Source organism: Dromiciops gliroides, chromosome 3, assembly GCF_019393635.1.
Source record: "Dromiciops gliroides isolate mDroGli1 chromosome 3, mDroGli1.pri, whole genome shotgun sequence".
Classification (NCBI taxonomy): Eukaryota; Metazoa; Chordata; class Mammalia; order Microbiotheria; family Microbiotheriidae; genus Dromiciops; species Dromiciops gliroides.
The window spans coordinates 377,461,024-377,473,715 of NC_057863.1; the positions used below are offsets into that span (position 1 = coordinate 377,461,024).

At 34.4% G+C, this 12,692-nt stretch overlaps 1 protein-coding gene across 11 annotated transcripts in view; it reads right to left on the minus strand.

The window, feature by feature from the left end:
* Positions 1-12,692, minus strand: part of R3HDM1 (R3H domain containing 1) — a 191,909-nt gene that overhangs the window by 57,036 nt on the left and 122,181 nt on the right. For 8 of the 11 annotated variants that reach the window (XM_043990824.1, XM_043990830.1, XM_043990827.1 and 5 more), the window contains 4 exons: positions 8,846-8,960; positions 6,542-6,620; positions 1,843-1,902; positions 1,617-1,757 (listed from right to left, as the gene is read on the minus strand). In XM_043990824.1, coding sequence (XP_043846759.1) covers positions 1,617-1,757; positions 1,843-1,902; positions 6,542-6,620; positions 8,846-8,960 — 395 coding nt within the window. The remainder of the gene's footprint in view (positions 1-1,616; positions 1,758-1,842; positions 1,903-6,541; positions 6,621-8,845; positions 8,961-12,692) is intronic. The other 3 variants (XM_043990832.1, XM_043990826.1, XM_043990829.1) reach the window with 1 other exon arrangement.

Consider the following 12,692-nt stretch of genomic DNA (forward strand, 5'->3'; position numbering starts at 1 on the left):
TCAATGATTTGAAATTTCAGTTAACCACAATTATGGCAATGTTCTCTACTACTTGAAATGCATGATATAAAATTTCAGATTAGTTAATATTTTGGTCTCAAATAAAAAAAAAAAACTAAAACTTTCTAACATAACATATGACATTCAAATGACTGAGGTTACACTGTATTGAAAACCTTAGAGAATCATTAGTCTAAAGGTTAGTCAAAATGCCTGCTAATGAAGATGTGTTTGGGCAACCAGCAACTTTTAGTAAAGTTGGAAGGTATTTGGTTAAAAAAATTGTGGTTCACCTTTAGTTTGACTGCTTTTCAGGCTTATTCCCCTAACTCGTCAATAGATTCTTTCTGTGTTTAAACATGATTGTATTGTCTAACTGATTGAGGTACAAAAAAGTAGTTGGGGAATAGGCAGGAAAAGCACACTAATACACTTTTAGGCTCTAAAGTAAAAAGTAACACCTTTCAAAGCCATCCATACTCCATCAGTTTAGTTCTAATTATGTCATGATTATGAAAAACAATGGAAGATGATTTTTGTTAAGTTCAATCCATACTTATCATAGATGAAGGATTTATTGTAAAGTGAAAAGTGAATTTTCAAAACCCCAATTCAGTACCAGTTAAATAGTTTGAGTGGGTTATAATCCAATGGGACATAGATTAATATAATATAACCGTGGGCCCTGAGATAAAGAAGGATTCAAGGATGTCAGGGAAACAATTTAGAAAAAAAAATCAATGTTTTTAATACTTCTTCAAATCTATTGATGTTTACTACTGTAATATGGATGACTAACTGCCAGCTAGATAAATTGGAAGAATACTGCTAAAGACTTAAATTCGTTGAGCCAACCAAAAAGATATCTTCTGGGCCAGTCTTAAATATGGTCAGTCTGAGAGGATGACATAATCGAAGACCTAGGAGGGTAGCTCTTTCTTTAAAATGTCAATATTCCCTGGCTGCCATTCAGCATCATTGTTGAACTCTTCTGGAAATTCAAGGATTTCTCTTGTGTAAGGGTCCGTTTTTTCCTGAAAATGCACATGCCAGTCAGAAAAAGATAAAGCTTAACTTATAATTAAGCTATTGAGGCATAACACATAGAAAGGATGAACAACAATAATTTGGAATTGTCTGGAAAAGGACTTAAGCTAGTAGTAGAGATGAGGGCTACCAGGGAAGTGGGAGGAAGGATGGGCAAGAACAAAAGATCAGGATAAAACAAATGGATTTTGTCCACCTGATACTTTTGACTAAATGTGTCTGTCTTACACATGCTGATGTATTCTAGCATCTCTGATTCTGGTTCTGCATTTTTTAATTATATACCACATCTATACTTCAAAGATAACATAATTCATCATATAAATTTTTCATTCACCTGCCACATTTAAGTTCAGTTTGGAACAATTTGTACTGGTAAAAAAAACCGGATTTTTTTGTTATTACTATAAAAGGTCATTTAAATGTTAAATTAACTAAACTGATAAAGCACTAGGAGAGGCTTATATGAAAGGTGCTAGAGGAAGAAAGAATTATTCCAGTAATACGCATTAAAACATTTGTCCAAATATACACACAGACACAGAGACACACACTCTTTTAGAACTTACATTCTTGTATTGCTAGTTTTGTTCACTATGACTGATTTCCCACTCTGATCAACATTGTGGTCTAATCCAAAGTAAGCAGCTACTCTATGTAATAGCATCCTATGGTAAGATGTCATTGGGGGGAATTTTTTTCTTGGAGATCTAGAAATAAAAAACAAAAGCAACTTTAGTAAAATAATAAAATTGGTGTTGGCAACTTGATTTCTTTTAAAATTTCAGAACTTACTCATTATTACCAATGAAATCTAAAATTTCTTGTTCTAATTTCAGCAGCATCATTCTGTCCCTGAAAAACAAAACAATTTTCATAAGAAACCTTAAACTGAAGTAATCATAAATGTTACTGAATTTAAAAGATACATGGTTGACATATTTTCTTCTAAGAAATGAATTCTGGGGCTTGATCACCACAGGATTCCACAGTGCTAGCTAGTTTTTCTGAAATAGTTATCTTTAAAAAAATGAAAACCTTAAATCTTATTAATTTCTTAGATAGCCTTGTACCACAGGAAGACTGCAATGAGGCAGAAATAGGATATAAAAATTTCCCTTGCTTTTATAGCTAGGTAAAGATAGCAAAAATAAAAATCCTCACTTATGTTTACAATGTCATCACCCATGGAGCAAGAAACAGACTATGGAATGCCAAGAACAGGAACATTCCTAAGGGAATCAAATGCTAGGGGAACTGAGCATCACAGGACAGTGGCATCAGAAATATTTATTACTTTAGTTAACAGTGATGAAGGGAAAGTAGACTTGGCCCTCATTTTTTTATGAAATCTATACTTTTAACACAGAATTTTAGGTGCTTTTTCTTTTAAAAAACAAAACAAAGACCATGAGAGCCATCCTCTTCAAGCATGTAAAATAAATGAGAACCCTTGGGATCCTGCACAAGCTCTTTCAGACCACTATGTTATCAGTTAGTATGGAGACTGTAAGTCACTTAATGATACCCTAGTGGTCTAAAAAAGCAGCCAGATTCCCAGGGGCCTCACTTTATGTATTGGGAATACAGCACTATAAACATCATTTTGTAGTCACTAGAAAGTTCATGCCTTAAGGCAAAAACTTAATAAAAGATCAGTAACGTTAAAACTGAACATCCTTGGAAAATAGTATAACTCTGTGTGTGTGTGTGTGTGTGTGTGTGTGTGTGTGTGCATGTATAATAGCAAAATTGCAGAAATCTGCCAGATCAACACAGAATAATTCTCTATTTTATGCCTTTTTAAGCTACCAAAGCAAAGTTGATCAATTTTCAAAGATTGAAAGGTCTTACTAAAATCTTTTAATGGGCTATGTTCACTTGTTGTATTGATCCTTTTAATAAAAATTCAGAGGTAATGTCACACTTATATTAGAATGCTTTTGAAACTTCCTGTAGATTTTAAATAGCTCCAAACATTTCCCTGATTTGGGGTAGGATTAATTTCAAATAGGAATATTTCCAAATATAAATCACGATTAAGTCACTGATCTGATCAAGAAGAATATTTAGTACACATTTATTCTCTACATGCAAAAATGGTCTTAAGAGTTAACCTCTTATCATTTTGGAGTAAGAAATGATCTTATACCTAACTTAAAAGTTAAGAAATGTGCTACGACTGAGACTTATCCCTTTCTACTCCCCAACTGTTAACTCTACTTTCCACTGTTAACTGAACAGCAAGAAGCAAGCTTCTCCGGAGATGATCACTATAAAATCAAGTTAAATCAAGAAATATTTATTAAGAACCTAATATGTGCCAAGCCTTGTGCTAAATCAATCACTTGTAATGAAAAATCTCATACATAATTTTCTCCCTCCTAAAACACACTGGAAAGCTAAGATTCTTCTCGGTGGAAAATGAAGTATGAATACTTGGTGGTTTCAATCCCAAAGGAGGATATTTGGCCCTTTCATCTACTTCTATGATATAGAAGGTTATTTTATTCCCTCTCTTTTTAAAAAAGAAGTGTTAGAATTCTGCCTCACGAGGTTTTCACAAATAATGAAGACATTTTCACAAGTAAAAAATCACCTTGTTTTCTCAGGTTTTCCATTTGGCAATGGTATATTTAAAATAGTTTCCTGTGCTTGAGTCTCAAATGCAGGACAGATTAGGTTTTCTTTTGTGGGCTAAAATCTGGAAGGAACTTTGTTTTCATACAAGAATGAAAATGAAATCTACAAGTCCTAACAGTCCTAATTCATATCCAGGTCTGTTACTAGATTAAGTAGGGTCTGGTTTATAACTCCATTGCTTCTCTAATTATGGGTTTTTTTCCTTCTAATTTCTATATGTATTTTTAAGTTTTATAATGTTTATTTCATTGTACTCAGTATTTTTAACATGCTAACACTTGTGTTCAAGGCACAGAGTCTTGTCAAAGGATCACAAATGCTAATTTTACCAAAGAGAACTTTATAAAGGATCTTAATGAATAAACTATTTATGGCTCCTGATGGATATCATCCATTGGTATATCAGAAATACTTCAAAAGATATTCACTGAAAAAAATTATTCAAAATAAAATTTTAAAGTTAGTCATCTAGATCTACATTACCTGTTTATAAAGACGACTAAAAATAATGAATCAGATGCCACTGCAAAGTAAAGCACTGCCTGGGAGTAAATTGCTCACTATTAATGTTGTATCAAATATTTAGTTACTAGGGTTCAAGTCAGTGCCAGAATCAATAATTCATTAGGTGCATGAAGAGTGTGTGTGTGTGTGTATTTTTGAATCATCTGTGCCAAAGCAAAAACATCTGTCTTCTTCCTGCCCATCCAGAAAGACACATGGCCATCCCTCCTCAGTAATAAAAAATGTAAACTAATTTTAACATTTGCCTAACCTATTATAATTAGGATAGTTCTGCTGCTGAAAGAAGAAACTATGTATCACAAAACTTTCTAACAGTAAAGCACTGATGACACTGGAATCACGCAGTATTTCTAATAAACCCTACCATGCTGCTCTTCCATTCTGGAGTAATAAAGTTGAAATAAAAGGTACCAAGTAAAATAAAACTTTTTAAAAATGAGACATTTAATCTTGGGTTCACTTCACTAAATGGAAGCAAAAGGCTATTGTTTTTCTACACAAGGCTAGTTAAGTAGAATTTCTTGGATGTATACAGTGATTTTAAAAATGCACAAATTTTTTTTTGGGGGGGGGTTAGTATGATGTTTAAAATTTCTATGTATGCAATTCCTAGTAAAGTCACTGATAGCCATTTGTGAGTCTTAGGAGTTTCTAAGTTGCTATTGCAAGAGGATTTAGAAAAAAATTTTTGTTGGTTGTTTAAAAATTATGCTTCAGATATATTTCAATTTAAGTCATAATCATTGGATTAAGTTAATTCACTCAGTACCCTAAGGATGAAAAAAATTCAATTTGATAATCTAAAGTGAGAAATGGAAAGCAAAACTTTTTGTGATAAATTTTTTTTTGGGGGGGGGTTGAGGCAATTGGGGTTAAGTGACTTGCCCAGGGTCACACAGCTAGTAAGTGTCAAGGGTCTGAAGCCAGATTTGAACTCAGGTCCTCCTGAATCCAGCATGGCCAGTGCTCTATCCACTGTGCCACCTAGCTGCCCCTTCGTGATAATTTTTAATATTATAAGAAAATATATGCATCCTTTATTTATTACAAATGTTTTAAGGATTAGAAAGAAATTTTTACATCACAAAATTACCCAATATTACACCTTGTGGTTAATGTTAGATCTTAAAATCAGCAGAAGCTGATAATACATCATTAAATTAGAACCATGAAAAATCAGTATTCATGCCTAAATGGAAGGTTTTGCTTTTTTTTTTACAAAGCCAGCAAATTAATAAACCCTTCTGTTTTCCCCCCATAAGATTTAATATTAGCCACAATTTCCTGTCTGATGTTGATAATGGTCATATTTTATATGCTATCCATATTCATCCTTATGCTAATCAATCAACAAGCATTTATTAATGTTATACACCAGACAATTAAATATCTGTATTAATGGAGAAAAGCAGAGATGTGGATAAACCAAAATGAAATGCTATCTGACTTTGAAATGTTTTATGCTTACATTTACATATGGGTGGGTCTGATTTTCTAGGCATTTTGACTTTTGGCTCAATTCTTCCTTTTTGTCCATGTTATAAGTGGATATCACCCCTTAGATAGATGCAAAACACCAAGTTATATAGAACTGTGTTATCTTGCTCTACAAATGTGCCATTTTTCTGACCCATACCTTTCATGGGATGGCAAAAATTATTTGTTTCAAAGGCCTAACCTATTGGGTTTTGGCTATAGATTCAAGTAAAAATAAACAATAACAATCCTATATAGAAAAGTTACTGTAGATGATAAATATGAATGAGAACTTCAAAGGGAGACTATTCAAAAATTACATCTCAAAGAAGATAAGAGTGATATACTGGTATAGATGTCAAATAAAATGTAATTCCACTTTAATATATTCTGAACATCTATGATTTTAAACACTAAACAACTAAAAATGGCAGAAATATTCTCAATTTGATGAAACCATTTACTTAAATAGTTCTTACAACAACCTCAGAATGAAAAACATAAAAGCACTATTTTTAAAATATAAAAGCCAATTTTAAGAAACATGTTACATTTTATAACATTACATTTGATGTAGCAGAGTATATTATGGTAAAACAAAATTCTGTCTTATAATTAATCAAATGTATCAAACAACTAAACTGAGGGTCTAGGTATTATGGTGAAAAATACTATCAAAATACATCTACATAATCTACACACTGAACAGCATTTTAGGTATAGTAAACAAACTGTTTCTAAACCTCATTGAAATCTCTATGCTCATAACAGTCTCAGTAGTCAAGATAGAAAATGCAAGATTATGGTACACTGGAAGTGATTTAATTTAAACCTTTTTATTTATTTTTACCTGGGATTGTTTTTTAATGTATTTACTAAAAATTCATGTAGATCTATGCCAGTTGAATCTGTGTATTCTTGACTGGAATCTAAAAAACAACAACACAAAAACCCAGTATAAAGTTGCTTGAATTATCTTTTTGTCCTTATATACATGATGTTCATCTCAATTTTACTGAATAAAAAGATGTTCCTCTCATAGAAAAACTGATAAACTAGAAAAGGGGAACACTAAAACGAATTTGGAGCAACACAATTCTTCTATTTCCATATAATTTCTGCCAATATTAATTTATATAGCTGCATATTCTAATCTAACAAAAAACAATTTAACATATTTTCTGAAAAATCCTAATACGTACTTACCACTCTCCTCATGCTCAACATGTCTTCCTTAAAAGAAAAATTCCAAATGATTTAGACTTAAAAAATCTCTATTAGAAAAGATAACGTTCAGTTCAGTTTTTGTTTGTTTGTTTGTTTTACTATAGACATAGAATTTTGGTGTAGTGAAGGAATAAGAATTTTAAATGTGGGAAGAAAAAAGTACCTCTAGGTCCATTCTACACTAAAAATAAAACACAAATTTCATCTGGGGTCTATATACCATAACTCGTTGGCCGAAGTGTTTTAAAGTACTTGTGTTGACTTGTTTCTTTTCAACATGTTCAGGCGTCTAAATGTGGACTGGGATTATAAAAACTGGCTATCCTGCTTCAAATACTAGCTGACAGTAATAATGTGTATTTATCACAACAAAGGCACATATAAACCTAAACCCTCTAAAATTTAATCATGAACCAAAATCAGCAGAAAACTCTCAGGGCCTTTTTTTTGCAATTGAACAGAGATTAGCATACTCTGAGGGCTCCAAAATATCAAAGGGTGGCTGTTGTATGTTTCTTGCAAGTAAAAAAGCAAAGTGATAACAGAAACAAAATGTAACAATTGGAGTGACGCCACCTGCTGGAGAGTTACTGTAGGAAAGCTCTGCCATGAGGAGAAGGTGTCTGAGGGCAAGCAAGCCATGTGGTCAGTTCCTTGGCATCAGGAAGTTACGTTTGCTCGTGGGTACTGTCTATCAAAGCTACCAGCCAATCAACTTGAAGAGCCTCCCATTTCTGGGAGGAGGACACGAAGTAGGAAGCAGACGCTGGCAGAGGGGTTCTTCCTCTTTGGGATCAAGACTTCAGCTTGGTGGCAGGACTTCATGTGGGAGGTTAGGAAAGCTAGGATTTCCAAGCTATAACAAATCTGTTCTCAATCTTTCTCTCTCTTTACTATCTTATATCTTTTAATAAACCCTTAAAAACCCAAACTCTTGGTGAATTTATCAGCGATTTTAGCCAGTTTCCCCTCAAAACTGGGGGGGACAGATTAGAACCCACATTTAGTTTTTTAAACAACACAAAAACCAGATTAAAATTAAAATCCTAAGTGGTTCTACACGTTGATGTTGATGATAATTCTTGCTTAAAAAAAAAATTGTACTAAAACACACTTTTGATTAATTTGGTCACCTCTTGTTTCTTTTACACTGATTTCTTTCAGAGTCCTCTTAAAAATGATTTGTTAACAAACTAAACCATTTGATTTTGGCTAATCATTAACTAATATTATGCCTCTTTTGCAAGTGCAGCATAATTTTTTAGAATCATGTCCCATAAAATTCTAATGAGTTTATTAACGGTACCAACATCTTTTTCAAATACAATGTAATCTTGAAAATTTCATTTTATACTTTTAGGGGATCAAATCTCTACAAAATTTTTCTAGCATTAAAGGAATTCTTTGCAAGTATTTTATAAACTGGCCTATGAATTCATGTTCTTGGATTAATGTTTTCTTTAATGTTTCCTACTAGCTTGGACTTCAGCCCAAATTTCTAAGCTAAATGTTAACATTTACTTCAAGTGTTCTTGTAAGGATTTTAAAACATTATACTTAGAAATTTAATATTTTGGGTCATATTTCCCAGTGCTCCTTACAATTTTGTGCATATTTGTTTCTCTTGAACTCGTGCTTCTGATATTAAGATTTGTGCTATAATATTCTGAGAAAGGCACAAAGTATTATGATGATTTTAATGTTTCGAAATGAAGACACCAAAAACCAGGAAACACAATTCACTACCATTCATTACACTGACTGTGGCTCTTAGTGCTGTTGCTATCTTCTTTGTAAAACTTTTTGCTGGATTTGAGTACAGTTAAATTATCTGTAATAATGATTTTTACTACTTACATAACTCATATGGCCTTTGACCTAGCATAAATAAAATAGAACTCAGAAACAAATGAATTGGATTGCAAACCTCTTGATAACATTTTTCTGGGCAACTTATCGCCTTTTTCTTTTTCTGCTTCATCTTTGGAGGGTTTTTCATCTTTTTCAAATGATTGTGTTAACTGGATCTGGATTTTCTCCTGCTGAAAGATGAGATAAGTTTTTTGTTAAAAAATGAACAAGTTTAGCTACTTTATAAATTCTAACTTTTGGGTAATGTAAAAGATTCTGGATACTTAAAAAAAATGCTCTTCTTCTTCTCAGGAAAAGGAGATATACCCTCCCTCCCCCAAGTCAAAATATAAAATAAGCATATAACATTATCAGATATATACAGGTATGCATGAACGATATTAAAGAAGATATTGTAAAATATCTTAGTTTCTAAAGCATCGTAAAACTGTCTATGATAAATTATATATCATGTTCTTGTCAAATTAATGATCTATACAATTTTAACTTCTTAGAATATGTGAACATAGAGCTTTGATTCTATCCACTGTTACTAGAGCACATACAAAAAGATAATTTAAAATACCACTGGTAACAAGGCTACATGGCATAGTAAATAAAGGGCTGATTTTGCACTGAGAAGACCAGGATTCAAGTACCAGCTCTGTCATATATCAGATGCATGATCATGCACAAGTCACTTAATCCTCTTAGTGCCCTAGGCCATATGCTCACACTCTAAGTTGCAGAACAGTGGCCAATCTAACAGAGGTAGAATACATTTTTTTTTGGTGTGTGTGTGTGGCAATGAGGGTTAAGCAACTTGCCCAAGGTCATACAGCTAGTAAGTGCCAAGTGTCTGAGGCTGAATTTGAACTCAGGTCCTTCTGAATCCAGGGCCGGTACTCTATCCACTGTGCCACCTAGCTGCCCTAGAATACATTTTCTTACTAGGAACTTTCTACACCAATAAAATGAGAGTTTTGGACTAAAAATAAATGATTAGAAAATAATTATCAAGTCATATTAATACTCAAAAATGTCTGAGTACTAAATTATCATGTCTATACTTTCAACTGCTTTTTATAGTCCATTTTGGACTAATAGACAAAAAAATCTTATCCAAAGCCAAATATAAGTGATGAATTAACAGCTGTAAGGATTGTCCATATAACTTCTTCCAATTTGAACAGAGAAGAGATATGACTAGAGTTCCACAACATTCTTTTCCTTTTTCACCCCACTTAGTTTGTGACTGATTTTAAATTTTTACCTAATCACCCAACAAGCATTTTTTGAATGCCTACTAAACTTTGGGCTCTGTTAAGTCCTGGAGACACAATGCCTGCTCTTGAGGAGCTTACATTCTATAAGAGGTATGTGTATGTGTACGCAACACAGACACATACAACTACATATTGTAATGATTGGAATGACGCCACCTGCTGGAGACTTACTGTAGAAAAGCTCTGCCATGAAAGGAAAGTCTTTGAGGGCAAGGCCATGCGGCTTTTCTTCGGTGTCAGGAAGTGACGTTCGCTGGTGGGAGGAGAAAGGGGGAGCTGGGCACTCTGTCTCTCTTTTTTTTCCTGGGGACGCTGGTGGAGAAGGGAGCTAGAAATGTGCTCTCCCTTTAATAGATAGGAATCTAGGCCTTTTCTTCTCTCTTTACCAAATTCTTATTCTCCTTAATAAATGCTTAAAAGTCTAACTCTTGCTAAAGCTTATAATTTACTGGCGACCACTCATTACATATTTTAGACAGTTTAGCTAGAATTTTAGCCCTTAATAGATGGCTGACCACGAAGAGGAAAGCTGAACCTCACTCTTCTGATCTTCCAGTTGGGTAAGAAATTTCCCCTACCTTGTTCCTTTAAATCCAAAGTACTGCTGAATTGCGGGTGTTTTTCCCTTTAAATTTTTTCAAATGGACCTTTTAAACTCCCTAATTACCCTATTTTTGAGTTCAGTCCGTTTAACCAGACAAATGGGAGATAAGATCATGTTAATGCTTTGTTTTTGTGGATTTTCTATTTTTATTTTTGTTGGAGGAGCCAGCAAGGTGCTCATCCCCCCCTCTCCCAGCCAAGCTTTTTCAGAGAAAACTCTGATTTCTGTGGCTTTTCCAAGTTCTAACACTAATTGTTGCTCTAATTTTGCATGCCTGGAGGCAACAACCCAACCTTTGGAAGCTTTTAATCCCCTAGCCCCTGGAGGCAAAGTGGGGGAAGAGAATCCAGGCCAGAGTTCAAAATCAAGTCTGATTCAAATTGCCCTGGTCCCTCCCCTCCTCTCCAGACCCCACCTTCTACCCCTCCCTTGGCCAAGCCCCTAGATTCCCCTTCCCAGGAAGTCCAGAGATCTAATGCGCATTCGCAGCTTCAGGCTTAGTCCTTCCCCAGCCTGGCTGTGCTTCTGACTCAACCTTAAAAAGCCCTTTAAATTCCAGATATGCTATTATCCTCAATTTTTAAATCCATATGAGACTTGGATTATGGGAATTTATCATTTAAGACATTAATTGCCTTTATTCTGAGTCATCAGATGCCAGTTGGCCAAGATGCCATCCAATCACAAGAGGAATACATGCAAGAGCAGACACTGAACTGTCACATGAGGGGAGACTTGCATGCAATCAAGGTATGGCCAAGGGAATGGCTACTGACAAATGTTGAGGTTGGATTCTCTTGGTTTAATATTTTATTCTCTTTTCCCCCACAATATTGTACAGATGGCTGGAAGTTTTGATCCCACCCATCTCATTCTTCGCCTGGCTTCTATGCCCCCTCCTATATGCCTGATGCCATGGACATCTCAATCCCATGCATCTGATTAAGTCTGACTCAGTTTCCTCCAATATGTTTGGGGGCATGGACATATATTCCATCCACCTATTTTAAGCCAGTATATATTGCTCAAGTGTGGGAATGCTCATATCCCATCATTTCTCTGTTCTTTTATGGTAACCCCCATAATTATCTCAGGTGTCATGATAAATAGTGTTGAATTTGGCCTTGACATCTGTTACCAGTTATATTAGATCTTAAAAATTTTTCATAATGGCATGAGGATAATTAGGCAGATGATGCAAAAAGTGATAAAACAAAGATAAAACTTATTTTAAAAAATTAATATTGCAGCAATTGTCTTCTCAATTACACTCCATAAGGGGGGACTATAGTAATATTAATTTTAAAGAATGTTTCAATTTTTGTTTTATTACATGTTTCATGTGTAATAACTAAGATTCTGAATTCACTTAGACATGTTTTTGAGACCTTTCATTGTTTGATTTGATTATTGAAAAAGCTATTTTAAAGTTGTGTTAAGCTCAATTTTGTAGGAAATTTTCCTGGCTGATTATTAGCATCCACACATCAACCCCTGAAGACTTCCATTCCACGACTACACCTAGAGGACATCTGAGAAAAGACTTTCAGAGATTTTAAATTAACAGTTTTGTTGTTTTCTTTCTTTCTTTTTCTCCTTCTGTTATAATATACACCATCTGTAACATGTACTCTCTGCAGAGGCCCTCCCTTTGCAAGACCAATGTCAAAGCGTTGAGGACAAAAAAACCGCCCCTCTGGACAAAACTTACCTCTCTCCCTTTTCTATATTGTTATTAACATATTGTTAGTTAGCATAGGTTATTATATTCTGTTATTTTTGACTGTTTCATCAAAGAAACGTCCTGTTTCTTGAGGAAACAAAGGGGGGGACTGTAATGATTGGAATGACGCCACCTGCTGGAGACTTACTGTTGAAAAGCTCCGCCATAAAAGGAAAGTTTTTGAGGGCAAGGCCATGCGGCTTTTCTTTGGTGTCAGGAAGTGATGTTCGCTGGTGGGAGGAAGGGGAAGCCAGGCGGGCACTCTGCCTCTCTTTTTTTTTCCTGGGGACGCTGGTGGAGAAGGGAGCTA